We start from the raw sequence: 20313 nt of genomic DNA, 5'->3' as shown, positions 1-20313 counted from the left end.
GGTAGTTAGGAGCACCAGATTTCAACATAAAAATATTCACAAAGCCACAAGGCTGTCACCCGATCAAAAAACACGCGGAAACAAATTGATCACGTTGTGATAGATGGAAGGCATTCATCCAGCGTGTTAGATGTACGATCGATCCGTGGAGCGAATATAGATTCGGATCTTTACCTTGTTGCAGCAAAGGTTCGCACCCGTTTGAACATGGCGAGGAAAGTACGATCTGACACTGCACGGAAGCTGGACATTGAAAAGCTGCAAACACAACAAATGGCAGCAGCATACACCACTCGGCTAAACCAACTGCTTGATGAAAGCACTCCTTGTTCCGATTATACAATGGCGCAGTGGCAAACTATTACCCACTCCATGGAAAATGCCGCGAAATCCGTACTTGGGTACCGGAAGCCTCCTCCAAGTAACCCATGGTACGACCAAGAGTGTCGAGATGCTACTGAAGCCAAGAATGCGGCATATAGAGCAACACTGCAATCAGTAGCAACGCGCCAGACCAAGGAGAGGTATCGGGAGAAAAGGAAAGATGAGAAACGTCTATTCCGCAGAAAGAAAAGGGAAATGGAAAGACGTGAGCGTGAACGAATTGAGATGTACAGGAGTCAGAATGAAGTCCGGAAATTCTACCAAAGAATTAAACACCAAACCAATGGTACAGGTGCAGGCACATCCTCCTGCAGAGACAGAGAAGGAAATCTGGTAACTGACACAGATAACATGCTGAGGATATGAAAAGAACATTCTACCCAACTGCTAGTGTCCGACGTTGGTGGCGAAGAGGATACCGCAGAACCAATCCCTGATGATGGTATAGAATGTTTACCTCCTAGTCAGAATGAGGCCCAAGTAGCAGTGACCCGAATAAAAAACAACAAGGCAGCAGGAGCCGACGGGTTACCCGCTGAACTATTTAAGACCGGACGCAACACGATGCTAAGGCGTATGCATCAGCTTATCTGCGAAATCTGGCTAGAAGAACGCATACCCGATGATAGGAACCTCAGCATACTATGTCCCGTACACAAGAAAGGAGACAAGACGGAATGTGCCAACAACAAAGGAATAAGTTTCCTCCCCATCGCATACAAAATACTCTCACATGAGATAATTGGGCCCTATCAATGCGGCTTTAGATCTGGTAAATCCACCCTAGACCAGATATTCACACTGCGCCAAATCCTTGAAAAGACCCGAGAAGGACAAATTAACAGCTACCATCTCTTTGTTGACTACAAATCCGCCTTCGATACTCCTTTACGTTCAAAGGTATTTCAAGCCATGTCTGAGTTTGGTATCCCTGCAAAACTAATAAGACTCTGCGAGATGACAATTGCTGATACGCGTTCCTCAGTAAGAATAGGAAGGATTCTCTCCGAACCATTTAATACCAAACGAGGTTTTAGACAAGAAGACAGCCTATAGTGTGATCTCTTTAATACCCGGTTGGAAAAGATTATACGAGATGCAGATGTGAATAGATATGGCACACTAATCACAAGAGAGCACATGCTACTTGCCTATGCCGACGATAACGATATCATTGGTCGGCCACCGGAAGTAGTAACTGCAGCCTTTGAAAGAATAGAAAGGGAGTCAGTGAAAATGGGTCTGGGAGTAAATGGAGATAAGATGAAATGGGTGGTTTTAACTCTCAAAAAGCCTTGCACAACCGAGCAGATAAAGAAAATGGAGACAGTTGGGAACCATAATTATGAGACAGTCGGTAACTTTATCTACCTCGGCACCGCCGTAACCGAAACGAATGACACCAGTTTTGAGATTTAGCGAAGAATAATACTGGCAAACAGATGCTACTTTGGACTAAGTAAGCAGTTTAGACACAAGGCCACCTCTCGACAGACGAAGACTACACTTTACATGACACTGATACTACCCGTGCTGTTATATGGTTCTGAAGCATGGGTACTTGTGAAAGCAGATGAGGTAGTACTTGGAGTATTTGAGAGAAAGATTCTTCGTAAAATATATGGTTTCCGGTTTCCGTTAATGGAGAATATAGGCGATGTATGAACCACTAGCTGTATTATCTGTATGACGACGATAGCATAGTTACACGCATCAAAATTGATGGTGATTTTTTTGAGGTTAGGATTTTCATGCATTAGTATTTGACAGATCACGTGGGATTTCAGACATGGTGTCAAAGAGAAAGATGCTCAGTATGCTTTGACATTTCATCATGAATAGACTTACTAACGAGCAACGCTTGCAAATCATTGAATTTTATTACCAAAATCAGTGTTCGGTTCGAAATGTGTTCATTCACCGTAACGTTGCGTCCAACAGCATCTTTGAAAAAATACGGTCCAATGATTCCACCAGCGTACAAACCACACCAAACAGTGCATTTTTCGGGATGCAAGGGCAGTTCTTGAACGGCTTCTGGTTGCTCTTCACTCCAAATGCGGCAATTTTGCTTATTTACGTAGCCATTCAACCAGAAATGAGCCTCATCGCTGAACAAAATTTGTCAAAATTTGAACACATTTCGAACCGAACACTGATTTTGGTAATAAAATTCAATGATTTGCAAGCGTTGCTCGTTAGTAAGTCTATTCATGATGAAATGTCAAAGCATACTGAGCATCTTTCTCTTTGACACCATGTCTGAAATCCCACGTGATCTGTCAAATACTAATGCATGAAAATCCTAACCTCAAAAAAATCACCCTTTACAACGGCTTCGTTGGCTAGGTCATGTTGTCAGAATGGATGAAGAAGCTCCAGCAAAGAAGTCTTTTGAAGGCAAACACGGTGATACACGCAAACCAGGAAGACCGAAAGCCCGATGGAAAGATCAAGTTGTGGGAGACACCTCGAAACTTGGTGTCAGAGATTTTAGAATGAGCGCAGAAGATCGAGGCGCTTGGAACGCTATTCTACGTTCCGCTAGTGGAAGAAATATTCTGTCATAGCCAACAAAAGTAAAGTAAGAATACGAATAATGTATTGAAATTTGGATTCAAGTATCAGAGGGGTCGCCCAACTTCAAAAACTACTCCAAACGAAATTATTGGATGTACATATCAATATAGGACTCGAATGAAAGGTATTCGGGAGTAGACTACGACGAATATGACATAAAAAATTCAGTCCAAGAAATTGATGGTCGCCTCATCCCCGATAAGCCCCCCACATGGGAATATTACTCCATAATGGCTATGTGGGATTCAAATGAAAGGCATTTGAGAGCAGATTGCGATTATGACATTAAACTATATGTCCAAGAATCTAGGTGGCGCTTTACATCCAAAAATCGTCTCCAATAGATTATTTGACCAATTAAAACAATGGGGAATCCAATCATAGATATTTGTGAGTAGAGTGCGTCATTCAAATATCTGCTCAAGTGACAAATGGAGTGTGGCACACAACCCTCCACTAAACGTCTGTATACAACAATCATGACAATATGGGGTTAGATTAAAGCTAAAGGGTTGTGGACTGCCAATCTCACTTCTTTATTCTTCTTATCTATCTAGCAGGCCACCTCACCCCAAAACAGTCGATCAATCATAATGACCTAACTGGATACTGTGTGATTTAAATAATGTATGGGAACACAAATAAATGAAGGCAACCATACACCAAAAGTTATGACGTTCAGCGTGATAGGAGGAATTGCAAACCCTAGCGTTAAGAATGCAACTCCATTTTAACTTATCGCTAGACAAGACCAAATGACGTGTTGCTGGGCAACACTTTCTTGTTCAAAAGTTTTACATGGTTCAATTGTCATATAGTCACTCTAAGCGAGTAGTATCACTAACATTTAAGTTAGCGCCATCTTAAAGTGGGAAAATTAAAAAATAATACCGCAAACAACCGCAACGAAGTCAAAACGAAGATAAAAGCTATATGATCAATTTTAACCACTCTGCCCTCTTTCTGTTAATGTGTTCAATTGGATCAACTAAATTAATTTGAAAACATTAACATAAAGAGGGCAGAGTGGTCAAAATTGATAATACAGCATTTACCTTCGTAATTATTTCGTTGCGGTTGTTTTCGGTATTATTTTTTAATTTTCCCACTTTAAGACGAGACTTAACAATAATTCTCAAAAACACCAGATTTCGGAGATGGGTAGGGCGATTTAAGTGAATTTTTGTTTTTGCACACTTACATTAACCTAACATTAAAAAGTTGGTATCAAAATCTCTGATGGGGTGCCTAGGAGGGCCGACCACCCCCAAAACCCGCCAAACGAATTTATAGACCAATCACTACAATATGGGTATCAAATTAAATGTATGTGAGAGTAGAAAGCGAATTGGATATCAAATTGTGGAACTTAGTGTTTCGTGGGTCACCCCACCCCCAACATACCCCTCAAATTGGACATATTTACCGACCATGGCAGTATTGATTTTAAATGAAAGGTTTTAGGGAGCAGAACAAGAAATCAACTTCCACTTTTAAGACCAAGAATTTGAGGATCCACCACACCCATAAACAGGACCTTTACTGAATGGGTTTTAAAGAGGTATTTGAGAATAGAAAAATCCCCAGAAAATTGGAAAGGAATTTTGAGTGAAATTAGGCAGAAATTTCAAAATTAAGAATACTTTTCTCCAATATAGCAGTAACGGGCGCAGCAGAGCGGGCCGGGCTCAGCTAGTCTAAAGTAAAAGAAGGCGCAGCGGAGCGGGCCCGGTTCAGCAAGTTGACTTTAAATGTCACGCCGATCAATAATATGCATACCTATGAAAATTATTTGCTTTGTAGGATAAAAGTTGAATATTTCGAGGTGTTACAAACGGAATGCCTAGATTAGTGTAGGGGTATACTAGGGTCGCTAGTATAACAATTATTATCTGATACTCATATCGTAGTTTTCAAATCCATGAAGATTTTTTGTTGCTATTATTGTAACGCATATGTTTTACATTCGTTTGTAACGTCATGAAAACCAAAAGTCAAATAAATCATTGAAAAACATGCCATAAAATCCACAGAACATTTGTCTAGGGCAAATAACATACGTCATTTTTCGACGTCGCCCCACGTTTGAGTTCTTATCACAATTAACTGCTAGCTATCTGAGGTCCCTAGCCGTAGTTTATGCCAAAGATTTTATTGTTGCCAACTTTGGGTGAAAGTATTTTTTTTCTTCATCTTCTTAGGTTTTGGTGACGTGCCCATAACTGATTATTCTATGCGGGTTTATATCATCATTATCACGCGGTATTCTGGATTTTCACAAACACTCCACAGCTTTTTATGTTATGTTGATGTTTTACTACTGATAAAACCTTTTTATTATTATTATTATTGTATAATACACTCATAAAAATAAATATTTATATTTTTTTTTTGCTTTATTGTAGGGGTAGGGGGTCCTTAACACGCTATAAATGCACTTCTGGTCTCAGATGTTTCTGGTTTGGATCGCTGTTGGATGGATGGGTCTTAGTCTGATGACCGTTCTTCTTCTCCTTCGTCGTTTTTATTGTCTCAATTGGAAGCACTGTTTGTTGTTTGTCACCGTTTTCGTAATGTCTAACTAGAACTAGTTCGCTGGCGCCGACCGACTTAATTGTATTTGGTGTTCTTCATGAAGTCATAGACGACAGAGAAATCCTTGTTGCCCAAACCATGAGCCTTGAGAGTGCGATACATTTGATGGGCCATGGCACCCATGGGAATGGGGGTGTTAGAGGCGGTGGCCACACCCGAGGCCAAGCCCAAATCCTTGGTGATCAAATCGGTGGAGAAGCCACCCTTGTAGTCATTGTTGGCGGGAGCAGTGGGGGTGACACCGGGTACGGGATTGTACACCTCGGAGGCCCAGCAGCGGCCAGTGGAGGAGTTGATGATCTCGGCAAAGGTCTGGGGATTCAAACCCAAGCGTATGGCCAAGTTCATGGCCTCGGAGACACCGATCATGGAGATGCCCAACATCATGTTGTTGCACAATTTGGCGGCCTGACCCATGCCATAGTCGCCGCAATGGGTGATACGTTTGCCCATGCATTCCAAAACTGCCTTTACAGCATTGTATTCATCATTGGTGCCGCCCACCATAAAGGTCAAGGTGCCCTGTTCGGCACCAGGCACACCACCGGACACGGGAGCATCAATGAAGCGGGCACCCTTGCCACTGATCATCTTTTGCAATTGCTTCACCAAAGTGGGATCGATGGTGGAGGAGTCAATGAAGATAGTGTTCTTGTTTACACCATTGGCGGTCATTTCCTCATAGGATTTGGACACAATGTCATTGTTGGGCAACATGGTGATGACAAAATCCGAATTCAAGGCCAACTCGCTGGTCTTGTCGTATACCTTGGCACCCTTGGTCTTCAGGTTCTCACAGGCTGGCTTGGAGATGTCGAAGACATGCAATTTATGGCCATTCTTGATCAAGTTCGTGGCCATGTGGCCGCCCATGTTGCCCAGACCGATGAAACCAATGTTCTTGGAACCACCCTGTGAGGACATGGCCCGCACAAAGGTTTGGCCCATCACATTGAAGGCAGGCGAAAAGCAGACCATACGTAAAGCCATTTTTTAGTGTATTCTAAAGTATCCAAAAATTCCAGCATTAGCATTTATCCCAGAAGCCGCATGAATTATGTAAGAGAAAAAGCAAACAGCAATGGAAAGAAATTTAATTAAATAAAGTTCTCTACACACACACACACAGATAAAAAATACATTGCACCAACCTGAGCGCTATCTGCGACCGACCACGAACTAGAATCAGCAAAGTGTAAATGATCACTGTTCTGCTATGCCCATCAACCACTCACTACCAGAGCACACACAGCACGTATAATAATGTATGTAGATATGCAAAGAACGACATACAGACATGCCTACGAACATGGGGAGAGGAATGTTTTTTTTTTTCATATTTTTGCCAAATCTCCAACGCAATACTAAAACACACAAGCCCCTTTGCTACCTCTTAAACAACACCGCACACACACACACACCCCCACCTTTTCCCCTCCCAGTAACACAGGGCAATGCTTGTGCGAACTATACACTCAATATTCCAGCAATGCAAAAACAACAACCATGAGAGACACACATGCCAAATACACCGGCCCCTTTGTTAGTGGGGGGGTCCAACAGACATCACCTCATGCGCCCATAGTACGTATGTATGCATGCAAGTGTGTCACGTATCCAAGTTTACCTAGAGAGTATTTCATTATGTTGAACTTGTTTGCTTACGCTCTTTATTGCCTTTATGCTCCACTCAACGATGACACACTCTCTCCCCTCTCAGTGTTTTGTTAAGAATTTCTGCGCTATCGGCCCCACTAAGCAAGAACAATAACAACAACGGTTCAAGTATTTGAATTTACTTATTCGTTAAGTTTCGAACAGAGGTGTACATTAGGGTTATGATCTTTTTTAATGTGTTTTGTGAATGCAGAACTCAGAAGTAAATATACAGTATGGTACCATAAGTATGGTATGGATGATATGGGTGATATAAAAATCCAAAAAATGCAATACAGCTTATCTTCATATATAGCTTATCTTCAAAGCAGACTATCAAAATTTCGTGCGGTAGATGAATATTTGTGGATAGAAGGTTGCTATAAGGGGAATACAGCCGAAAAATTTAAGATGGTATTTTTGATGATTTAATATATTTTATATAAAAAGTGTTAATTTTTTTCCCATACAAACCTAAGGAAAGATGTTTTTGTTTATCTTCAAAGTTAAATAATTAGCATGTACGTAGGTACCTAGGAAAGAATGATGGTATATTTGGATTAGAAACTAATCTAAATAAATAAATTTATTTAAGCAAACAAGACATCATTAAATTAACATCTAAATTAACAAACCCTAATTTAGGCAAAAATTTAATAATTTCTAAGGGAAGTATTGGCAGAAAAAGAGGGAAAAGGAAAGAAGTTAAATGCAGATGTCGGAATAAAATCCAAAAGTTCCATCAAAGAGTTAATCACAAAACTTATAAATTTGGTAAAGGCACACCCTCCTTTAGAGGCAAAGAAGGAAATCTGGTAACAGTTACAGATAGTGAGCTTAGTACCAGTATATTTTCCCATTTACTAAAATCCGAAAGCGGCGGAGATTAGCATATCCCACAACCAAACACTGATGATATACATGATGAAATACCGTTTAATCAGAATTTAGTCAGCGTTGTAGTAGATCAGGGGCTCAATTCTCTTTCTATGAAAACTTGTAATAAAAAATATAAAAACATATAAAAACATGCAGACAAAATGTCTATGTAATAACTTAAAAAAGGAATCAGAAATACTATGAAAACGTAAAAAAAAATGTCATCTTGTGTTTTCATAGAAAGAGAATTGAGCCCCAGGTTAGGTACGATTGGCTGTCCTTTACAGACTCACTTAGACAACTTTAGTGCATTGGCATACCATAGTAACGATAGACTAAGGCCTCCGATGGGAATCGCTCGGGGCGCCAAAGCTTTTTAGTAACCCGGCTGAACAACTAACAAAGCTGCAGGAGCCGATGGGTTGCTAGATAAACTATTTAAGACCCGAAGCAACACGAAGATGATTGTGTATACATTAGCTCGTCTGCGCACTTTCCATAGAAAAACGCTTTTTCCTCCTACATAGGATAGCAGACAGGGCAGTATGTACCAGCTACAGAGCAATAATTTTACCTCCCATCGCATACAAAATACTTTAGAGTGAACTGTGTAAGAGATTGCAATCCATACCATAGTAACGATAGACTAAGGTTTCTAATGGGAATCGAAACCACGACCCCCGTTCGGGGTGCCAAAGCTTTGTAGTAACCCGGCTGAAAAAATAACAAGGCTGCAGGAGCCGATGGGTTGCTAGATAAACTATTTAAGACCCGAAGCAACACGATGATGAGGTGTATGCATTAGCTCGTCTTTCCATAGAAAAACGCTTTCCATAGAAAAACGCTTTTTCCTCCTACATAGGATAGCAGACAAGGCAGTATGTACCAACTACAGAGTAATAATATTTTCTTCCATCGCATTCAAAATACTTTAGAATGTACTGTGTAAGAGATTGCAATCCGAATCAACGAAATAGTAGGGCCTGAAAATATGGCTTTAGACCTGATATGAATGGGAGCTATTTCAAAACATGGACACGATATGACCCATTTACAAAATTAGGCACGAAGTGCTTTGTTGACGTTCTAGTATGTGTGCAAAATTTCTTCAGAATCGGATCAGGTTTATATATAGCTCCCATATATATTTTTCATCCGAAATGGTCTTTTAAAGCTGTAGAAGTCACAATTTTGATCCGATCCTTGGTCCCAAAATTGGCACGAAGTGTTTTTTTTTTAACGTCCTAGTATGTGAGCAAAATTTCATCAGAATCGGTTCAGATTTATACATAGCTCCTATATATATCTTTCATCCGATATGCCCTTTTAAAGCAGTAGTAGCCACAATTTTGGTACCATCCTAACAAAATTTGGCAGGATATGACGTCGCACTACATGCAAAAAATTTCATCAAAATCGAACCAGATTTAGGTAAAGTTCCTTACATTTGAGTCCCATATTGTTATGATCGTCCAATAAACCTTTTTTTTGGGTGGGGGTTTTGGGATTGGGGCGCCCACAAGTTACTTGGACCCAATGTTTAATATGAAATTCGTGCTCTACTCCATATTGTCCTGATCGGTACACTTTTATTCTTTGTTAGTACTTTTGGGGTAAAGGGGAGGGTCCGCCCCCTTCCGATATCAACAAATTATAAAGCATATTTCTTCTTCCTTGCCATATTCGTAATATACTACCGAATACCTTTCATATGATTCCCATATTGTCATTATCGTCAAATAAACCTATTTTAAGGGGTTTTGGGGCTGGGGCGGCCCCCCCTCCACTACTTGGATTCAACTTTTACTATGATGTTCGTACTCTAGTCTTTAATACCTTTTATTTGAATCCCATATTGTCCCGATAGCTACACTTTTATTTGTGGGTAGTACTTTTGGGGCAAGGGGAAGGGTACGCCCCCCTTCCGATGTCAAAAAATTATATAGCCTATGTTTTCTTCCTGATCAACCTTCACAATCTGTAAAAATTTCAAGGTAATCGGTTCAGTCATTTTCGATTTTTGAATATAAGATTTTGATTTGTGACAAAATTTACAACATCTTTGCGCAACAAGTGTCCACATCTGATTATTCAGTTTAAAGATATAGAGTTTTTTATTTATACATTTTTGGTCAAAACAGTATTCTCATAGCCCCTCGAGTTCAAAAATTCAAAAACCCAGATTCGCCAATTGCGCACATGTTTTGTTTTTACTCCATATGTCCCCTAAACCCATGCAATATTTGTAGCCTTCACAGCAAATTTATTAAAGAATGTCGATTTTGAAACCATGTTTGCCCAAAAGGCGTATTTTGGAGATTTTTGTAAAAAAAAGTCGGGCAGAATTAAATTTTAGTCTTTTAAAGACACTTTTATCTGCGAAATTTGAAACGAGTTACTAAGATGTCTTTATTCGCTTTTTTGTAGGGATTTTTGAGCTCTATCAACTTGAAGGCCACCGGAGCGCAGTGGTTAGCATGTCCGCCTATGACGCTGAACGCCTGGTTCGAATCCTGGCGGGACCATTAGAAAATATTTTCAACGGTGGTCTTCCCCTCCTAATGCTGGCACCATTGTGAGGAACTATGCCATGTAAAACTTCTCTCCAAAGGGGTGTCGCACTGCGGCACGCCGTTCGGAGGCCCCTTATCATTGGCCTTACACTTGAATCGGACTGCACTCAATGATATGTGAGAAGTTTGCCATGGGCAAAATTTGCAATTTTTTGCATTTGCATAAAAAAAAAAAAACAAAATAATAATAAAATAAAAATACAATAAATAAAAAAAGATTTGACAGCCTTAACAATTTATCGAAATACCGTGACCAACTTTGGGGGAATGCCAAAAGGCGATAGGACAACCTGGGGCCTTGAAATTTTGCACACATTTTCGTCAACACCTCAGCTCTAATAATTTCAAAGAGATAACTCTTCCCATTGTTTACACTACTTTTTTTTCGATTTTCTCCCTCCTCCTCTTTTTAAAAAATAGTATATTTACTCAAAAATTAAAATTTTTTCAAAAGTTCGCTCTTCTTGTGAAAAATGTTTCCCCTGCGCCGCTTTTTTCCTATTTACACCATTAAACAACAAAACGAAAAATTGGGGTGAGCCCAATAAAATGAATTTTTCCCATTTTTTTTTGGAACCGGATTTTGACTTATTTTCTTCAAGGATCAATTTCTATACTTCTTCATAAAATGGGAGCAGTCTGCTATGACCATTGAAATTAAAATGTTCACTTTAAAGGTTTACACCCACAATAAATTTCATTTATAATCCAAAATCGTGTAACCACGAGTATTTACATTTAATATTTAATTAATAAATTTGTAAACTCTGTTTTGTAATTCCCAATACACATTGACGTAGCCAAGTAGCCATGACGTCGCTTTGCAGCAATCAAAGTACACACCTTCATAATATGTGCGGTCAATTGAGGCAAATTCATCGAAAAAACACGTTCGATTTTTACTCTCATCGAACATTTACTCTCTCTTGCAAAATTCTCATGAGAGAGAGGAAAAAAGGTAGACAAATGGCCAGCTACACACCATGATCATCAAATGTGTACACTTTTCCAAAAAAACAAAACCAACAACATGAGCTTTTCGTTATTTCCAGATAAAAACAGGAAGTACTTCCATTGCGTAAAGCTTACGATAAAAACTTTATTTTGGCATTTACTTTAGTAGTCCAATGATGCCAACCCAGCTGTATATGGGTAAGATGCTATGCGATTGAAGTGGCGTCGGCAAGAAACACGTGTTGGCAACCCCTTGATGCCTTAGACATTTATTTCAAAAATACATTGTTAAGCAAGATACGCCGAGAACTCAATCGTCAATTTATATGCTATGCAAGACAATGTGCACTCAGAGAAATTTTTCTATAATCTTATATATAAAATTCAATTTGTGTTTGTTTGTATGTTTGTTTGTTTGTAAGTTTGTTTGTTTGTATGTTTGTTTGTTTGTTTGTTTGTTTGTTTGTTTGTTTGTGGGTTTGTACATTTGTTTGTTCCGTATAGACTCAAAAACGGCAGAACCGATTAGCTTGAAATTTTCACAGATTGTGTAGGTTGGTCTGGAAGGAAGCATAGGCTATATAATTTTTTGATATCGGGAGGGGGGCGGACCCTCCCCCCTAACCCCAAAAGTATTACCCAAAAATAAAAGTGGACCGATCGGGACAATATGGGATTCAAATGAAAGGTATTCAAGAGTAGAGTACGAATTTCATTATAAAAGTAGGGGCTAAGTACCTGGGGGGGCCACCCCAGCACCGAAACCCCTTAAAATAGCAAAGAACGAATTTAATATCTAATTTCAGTGCAAAGTGTCGGTGGCCGCCACAGCCCCAAAACACCCTTCAAACGGTTCATATTTACCGGCCATGGCAACATGGGGCTCAAATTAAAGGGATTTGGAAGTGCAGCACGAATGTGATATCCATTCAAGTTTAAACTCAAACTCTGCAACGCAAACGATGTTATTGTACTTCTAAGAGGTAAGGATCCGAACCCGCTTTGCAGAAGGGCCGAAAGGGTCCGGCAGATGTAATACAACTGGGTTAGACCTGGGGATCTCAATGTAAATGGAGATTATTGCCTTCTCTGAGAATGGCACAATCTGCTTCGTTTGGGTGCACGGCCATAACAGAGTAAGGGAGAATGAAAGGGCACACGATTTGGCAGTGAAGGCCAGACAACTGCCGTCAATATATTGGGTTGCCCAAAAAGTAATTGCGGATTTTTTAAAAGAAAGTAAATGCATTTTTAATAAAACTTGATAACTGACAAAAGAAAGAATGCAATTACAGAGTCACAAGCCGTTGAAAAAATTTGTCAACGCCGACTATATGCAAAATCCGCAATTACTTTTTGGGCAACCCAATACTTGATTAACCCGAAGCCTTTCGGGTCGACGCCATCTTAGTTAAGGGTGTGGGCGACGAATGCGCATGCAACATTGTGGAACAGCGAAACAATCGGTAGGACGTCGAGAATCCTATGGGCAGATCTTGGTCGTGAGAAGACAAGGTTATTACTGAAAGGACGTAAGAAGGAGGTCAGTATAGCTTTCGCTATCATAAAGGGACACATAGGACAACGAGCTCACTTATGCAAAATCGATGCTGCAAATGTTAGCGTGTATAGGGCATGTGGGGAAGATGATGCGACGTTGGAGCATTTCCTATGTGATTGTCCGGGTTTCGCGGCTTAACGACACCGGTTCTTAGATGGGGCATAATACCAGACATGTACCAGCTAAGGAGCATGGTATGTTAAACAAGTAAGACCGTGCTAAGTTCAGCTGGGCCGAATCTTATATACCCTCCACCATGGATCGCATTTGTCGAGTTCTTTGCGCGGTATCTCTATTTGGGCAAACAAAGAATAATGTTATACTATTGGAAGCCGCCGTAGCGCAGAGGTTAGCATGTCCGCCTATGACGCTGAACGTCTGAGTTCGAATTCTGGCGAGGCCATCAGAAAACTTCAGTGGCGGTTTTCCCCTCCTAATGCTGGCAACATTTGTGAGGTACTATGCCATGTAAAACTTTTCTCTAAAGAGATGTCGCACTGCGGCACGCCATTCGGACTAGGCTATAAAAAGAAGGACCCCTATCATTGAGCTTAAACTTGAATTGGACTGCACTCATTGATATGTGAAAAATTGGCCCCTGTTCCTTAGAGGAATGTTCATGGGCAAAATTTGCATTTTTTTTTTTTTGTATTTAGACCGCACAACAAGCCGATTGCTGGCTTAAGTGAATGTCCTTAGTGTCATGGGCAGATAAATATCCGCCCCTTTTTTCAACCTAACAAACATAACCTATTATGAATAAGTCTATTCACTATGCAATGGCTAATCAAACAGAGCCTCAATTAAGTGGTCAACTCTGACAAAGTGTTGCTTAAATAGACTAGATTGACAACCATGCATCCATAGACTCTACTTTCTGAGTGTATGTGGTTCCCTTGTGACGGTTGTTTACAATTCATGTATCTAAAAATAGTTTAGCTAGAACTACTATAAATTTTATTGGTGCACTTGAAATCAACAACTTGTTTGATTTAAAGGGGTGGATGCGTGCATCAGAGAAATTATTGGGTTGCCCAAAAAGTAATTGCGGATTTTTCATTTAGTCGGCGTTGACAAATTTTTTCACAGCTTGTGACTCTGTAATTGCATTCTTTCTTCTGTCAGTTATCAGCTGTTACTTTTAGCTTGCTTTAGAAAAAAAGTGTAAAAAAAGTATATTTGATTAAAGTTCATTCTAAGTTTTATTAAAAATGCATTTACTTTCTTTTAAAAAATCCGCAATTACTTTTTGGGCAACCCAATACTAGCAGTTAAAGATAAAAGTTTATATAGAACCAAAATAATAATCGCAATTGCTAGTCCATTGTGATACCAAGGTAGGGCCAGATCAAAACTCTAAGAGTAGCGATGCTTTCCGGTATCTGGATTTAGAGAGATGCAACTGCAATAGATAGCAACGGCATTCTCCACTCGGGGTCTTTACTTACTTTAATTGGCTATGACAAAACATTTGTTCCACCAGCCGAATGTAGAATAGCGTTCCAATCGCCTCGATCGTCATTTTATAATCTCCGACACCAATTTTCGAGGTGTTTCCCATTATTTGATCCTTCCATCGGGCTTTTGGTCTTCCCGGTTTGCGTATACCACCGTGTTTGCCTTCAAAAGACTTCTTTGCTGGAGCTTTTTCATCCATTCTGACAAATTTGACCTAGCAAACGCAGCCGTTGTATTTTGATGAGGTTTATACGTCGCCTATATTCCCCATTAAAGCAAACTGGTTCATATAATGTACGAAGAATCTTTCTCTCAAATACTCCAAGAACTGCCTCATGTGCTCTCACATGTACCCATGCCTCAGTAACGTATAACAACACGGATAGTATCAGTGTTTTGTACAGTGTAATCTTCGTCTGTCGAGAGGTAGCCTTGTTTCTAAACTGCTTACTTAGTCCGAAGTAGCATCTTTTTGCCAGTATTATTCTTCGCTTTATCTCAAAACTGGTGTCATTCGTTTCGGTTAAGGCGGTGCCGAGGTATATAAAGATACTGACTATCTCAAAGTTGTGGTTCCCAACTTTCTCCACTTTCTTTATCATTCCTTTATCATTAAAACATTCCTTTTCGTTTTATCTCCATTTACTGCCAGACCCATTTTCACTGACTCTCTTTCGATTCTTCCAAAGGCAGCAGTTACCACTTCCGGTGACCGACCTATTATAACGATGTCGTCGGCATAGGCGACTTAGTGTGCCATATCTATTCACATCTGCATCTCATATAATCTTCTCCAACAGGATATTAAAGAGATCACACGATAGGCTGTCTCCTTGTCTGAAATCTAGTTTGGTATTAACTGATTCGGAGAGATTGCTTCCTATTCTTACTGAGGAACTTGTCATCCTGCAAAGTCTTATTAACTTTGCAGGAATGCCTAACTCAGGTATGGCTAGAAATACCTTTGAAAGGAAAGGGGTATCCAAAGCGGCTTCGTAGTCAACAAAGAGATGGTAGGTGTTGATTTGTTCTTCTAGGGGTCATTACCAGGATTTGGAGCAGTGTGAATATCTGGTCTAGGTTGGATTTACCAGGTCTAAAGCCCCATTGATTGGGCCCAATTATCTCATTGACTTTAGGCTTTAATCTTTCACACAGTACGCTCGGGAGTATTTTGTATGCGGTGGGGAGGAGACTTATTCCTCTGTAATTGGCACATTCCGTCTTGTCTCCTTTCTTGTATACTTGACATATTAGTATGCTGAGGTTGCAATCATCGGCTATGTGTTCTTCTTCTCATGTATATGCCTTGTCTCTATGGTCTTAAATAGTTCCGCGGGTAACCCGTCGGCTCCTGCTGCCTTGTTGGTCTTCAGTCAGGTTACTGCTTCTTGGACCTCATTCTGTCTAGGAGATAAGCATTCGATGTCAGGGATTGGTTCGGCGGTATCCTCTTCGCCGCCAACGTCGGACACTAGCAGTTGGGTTCGAATGTTCTTCCCATATGGATACAAAGAAGGCTCTCTGAGGAAAAATGTTAGTGACTTACGACCACTCATTTGGTAAAAGTTGTACATTTTGGTCCTTCAAACCCAACAAAATGTCACCTTATATTCTCTTGTACATAAGAAATTAGACAAGACGGCTCTAGATGTGAAAACCGGACGATACATATCTATGGGAGCAATATACAAAACTAGTTTCTGAACAAATTTCTATGAATCCACTTTTCCAGTTCAAAAAACTTCGTCTCTGTTTTAAAATAAAGGTCTATGTCAAATTTTAGGTTAGGTTAGAATAGGTTGGCGCCGTGCCCCGGTAGCTGAGTTGGTAGCATGCTCCGGATTGCCAAAACGGGGGTCATGGGTTCAATTCCCACCAGAGGCCTTGGTCTGTGGCTACTGTGGTATCACAATGAGTCTGTAAGGGACTGCCACTCTTACCTAACCTAACCTAGCTCTACACGTTCGACCGCTATCGTGATTTCGACAGACAGATGGACATGGCTAGATCGACTCAGAACGTCGAGGCGATCAAGAATATATATACTTTATGGGGACTTAGACGAATATTTCGAGGTGTTACAAACGGAATGACCAGATTAGTATACCGCCCTCCTATGATGGTGGGTATTAAAAGTGGCAAAACCAGGCACCATTGTTGTCATTGTTATTCACAGACGTTGTTGAAAATATTGTTTACAAGCGTGGGTGATTCTGTGAGCACGCGTTGTTGTTTCATGCACGGACCGTTATGAACATCACTCTACAAAATGAGTATGTATACCAACCTTAAGTTTAAATTACTCCTTAACATTGTATATAAAGGGTGATTTTTTAAGAGCTATAGGAAAGTTAAAAAAAAAACACAAAAATTCATGAAATTTGTATTTGAATCGATAATACGGTCCATATATTTGTCTACATAGACATGGGCTTTAACATAGCCCCACAAATTGTCTAAAAGCGTTTAATCGCACGATCTAGACAGTAAATTGAAGGGTGCCGAATGTGAAATACAATGTTCACTGAACTCTCCTCTTAATAAGGTGTGGCCCCGTCTTGTTGAAACCACATGTCATGCAAATTAAGCTCTTGCAAAAAATAGTTGGATAACATCTCACGATACCGATCACCATTCACAGCTACATTACGATTCGCATCATCTATGAAGAAGTACGGTCCAATGATGCCACCAGCCCATAAACCGCATCAAACTGTGAATTTTTCTGGATGCATTGGTAGCTCTTGGAATGCTTCTGGCTGATTTTCAGTTCCAAATCGACATTTCTACTTATTTGCGTACCCATTGAGCCAAAAATGAGCTTCGTCGCTGAACACATCGTCTTCTATATAAAAATTAATTTGTGTTTGTTTGTAGGTTTGTTTGTTTGTTCGTTTGTTTGTTTGTGTGTTCCTTATAGACTCAGAAACGGCTAAACCGATTTTCTTGAAATTTACACTGATGGTGCATAATGATCCCGTGGTGAAAATAGGGTACTACCCTTTTTTGATATCTGAAGGGGGATCGGACCCTCCCCCTTACCCTAATTTTCAGAATCGCCAGATCTCGGAGATGGGTGGTGCGATTTAAGCGATATTTTTTGTGCTCTCTTATAGTAACCTAAAAACAAAAATTTGGTATCCAAATTTCGGATAGGGTACCTAGGGGGGGGCGCCCCATCCCCGAAAACCTATCAAATTTATATATACACCAATCACCACAATATGGGACTCAAATGAAAGGTATTTAAGATTAGAAAACGTATTGTCGGACCAAGTGTTTGGCGGACCATTCCAACCCCCAAAACAACCCTAAATCGGACATATTTACCGACTATGGCAATATGGGACTCAAATGAAAGGTATTTGCGAGTTAAATACGAATCTGATGTGCAAATTTGGGACAAAGTTTCTGGGGGCCCACTCCTTCCCCAAAACATACCCCCAAACAGGACTTATTTACTGACCATGGCAATATGGGGCCTAAATAAAAGGTATTTAAGTGTAGAATGCGAATCTGATATCCAGCTGTGGCACCAAGTGTATGAAGGGCCGCCCCGACAACATCCTCCAAAGAAGACAAATTTACGAACATAGCAATATGGGACTCAAATGAAAGGTTTTTGGGAGTAAAGCACGAATCTGATATAAATGTTCGGGAAAGGTGTCAATGGGGCCACACCACCCCCATAACACCACCCAAATGGGAAATATTTGCTGACCATTGCAATATGAGGCTCAAATAAGAGGTATTTTAGAGTAGAACACAAATCTGGCCACCGTGGCGCAGAGGTTAGCATGTCCGCCTATAACGCTGAACGCCTGGGTTCGAATCCTGGCGAGATTATCAGAAAAAATTTTCAGCGGTGGTTTTCCCTTCCGCTTCGAGAACATCCCCCAATGAAGACAAATTTACGACCATAGCAATATGGGACTCGAATGAAAGGTCTTTGGAAGTAAAGCACAAATCTGATATCAATGTTCGGGAAAAGTGTCTATGGGGCCAACCCACCCCCATAACACCACCCAAATAGAAAGTATTTGCTGACCATTGCAATATGAGGCTCAAATAAAAGGTATTTTAGAGTAGAACACAAATCAGGCCACCGTAGCGCAGAGGTTAGCATGTCCGCCTATGACGCTGAACGCCTGGGTTCGAATCCTGGCGAGACCTTAAAAAAAAAAAATTTCAGCGGTGATTTTCCCCTCCAAATGCTGGCAACATTTCTGAGGTACTATGCCATGTAAAACTTCTCTCTAAAAGAGGTGTCGCACAGCGCCACGCCGTTCGGACTCGGCTATAAACAGGAGGCCCCTTATTATTGAGCTTAAACTTGAATCGGACTGCACTCATTGATATGTATGAAGTTTACCCCTGTTCCTCACTGGAATATTCATGGGCAAAATTTGCAATTTACACAAATCTGATATAAATGTTCAAAGCCAATTCTATGAGTGGCCGCTCCATCGCCCAAACCACCCCCCAAACCGGTCATGTTTGCCGTCTATGGAATGGAGCTCAATTGCAAGCTATATGGGAGTATACCATGAATCTGACATCAACATTCGGGACCACTTGTCTAGGGGACGTCCTACCACTATTACCACACCAAGACAATTTGGGTCTTCAAGACAATGGAGATCGATATTCAGAGTTTTTAGGGCCCATACCCCAAACCGGATATATTTGCTGGCTTTTTTCAATAAGAAGTTTAAGTGAATGGTATTTGAGATTAGAAAACAAATTTGATATCCAATTTCGAGGCCAATGGCAATATGGGGTTCAAATATATGAGAATAGAGCACGTTGCTTATATATTTTCAGGGCTTAGTGATTAGGGGGACCACCCCAACTACCCAAATCACCCCTAAATCGGGCATATATACTGACTATGTCAATGTGGGGCTCAAATGAAAGGAATTCGGGGGTAGAGCAAAAATTGATACCCACTTTCGGGACCAATTTTCTGGGGGTCTACCCTTTTCCTAAAATACCCCACAAACAGCATTTTTTTTGTGACCATCGTAATATGGGGCTCAAATAAAGGTATTTGGGAGTAGAATACGGGTTCATCTAGTTTTGATAATAAAATGCAATAAGCGTTGTTTATTCGTAAAACGATTCATGTTAAAATTGTAGACCAAACTGAAGATGTTTGACAGTGAAACGAAACGTGCGTGAGCTGTTTAAACCAGTATTGCCAAAAAGATAATAGCTAAAAAAAATCGCCCTTTACATAGCTGTCTGTGGCGAAATGTGGTCAGGCGTTTGTAGTCATTCAATACGATGGATGGAATACAGTTAAAAAACTTCTCTCCAAAGAGGTTTCGCACTGCGGCACGCCGTTCGGACTCGGCTATAAAAAGAAGGCCCCTCATCATAGAGCCTGAACTTGAATCGGACAGCATACATAGAGAAGTTCGTCCCTATTCCTTAGTGGAATGTTCATGGGCAATATTTGCATTGCATATGCAACCTCTCTTATAGTAAGTCTAGCCACTTATTAAAGATATCACCTGACAATAAGAAGCATGACAAGCCTCACCACAACATATGGTATGATTTCCCGCATATGGTATGACTTTGTCGAATAACAACACCGGAGATAAGACTAAAATCTCACACACAAATCATACATCATACAAGCAGTTGAACATAATGCCGGCATAG

At 40.4% G+C, this 20313-nt stretch overlaps 1 protein-coding gene across 1 annotated transcript; it reads right to left on the bottom strand.

The window, feature by feature from the left end:
* Window positions 1-5257: 5257 nt before the first annotated feature.
* On the bottom strand, window positions 5258-6818 carry LOC106089156 (probable 3-hydroxyisobutyrate dehydrogenase, mitochondrial). The gene is made up of 2 exons (XM_013254936.2): window positions 6711-6818; window positions 5258-6562 (listed from the first exon to the last, which is right to left on the bottom strand). The coding sequence occupies exon 2, from the start codon at window positions 6547-6549 to the stop codon at window positions 5575-5577; it is 975 nt and encodes a 324-aa protein (XP_013110390.1). The 5' UTR covers window positions 6550-6562; window positions 6711-6818; the 3' UTR covers window positions 5258-5574.
* Between the last annotated feature and the right edge of the window lie 13495 nt (window positions 6819-20313).

This window comes from Stomoxys calcitrans, chromosome 5, assembly GCF_963082655.1.
Source record: "Stomoxys calcitrans chromosome 5, idStoCalc2.1, whole genome shotgun sequence".
In the NCBI taxonomy this organism is placed as follows: domain Eukaryota; kingdom Metazoa; phylum Arthropoda; class Insecta; order Diptera; family Muscidae; genus Stomoxys; species Stomoxys calcitrans.
Note: the sequence above shows the minus strand (reverse complement) of the source record. Positions and strands in the feature narration are given on the sequence as shown.

What these genes read in the sequence shown, in the direction of transcription:
- LOC106089156 (XM_013254936.2), bottom strand. Translation starts at nt 6,549, where the DNA reads ATGGCTTTACGTATGGTCTGCTTTTCGCCTGCCTTCAATGTGATGGGC.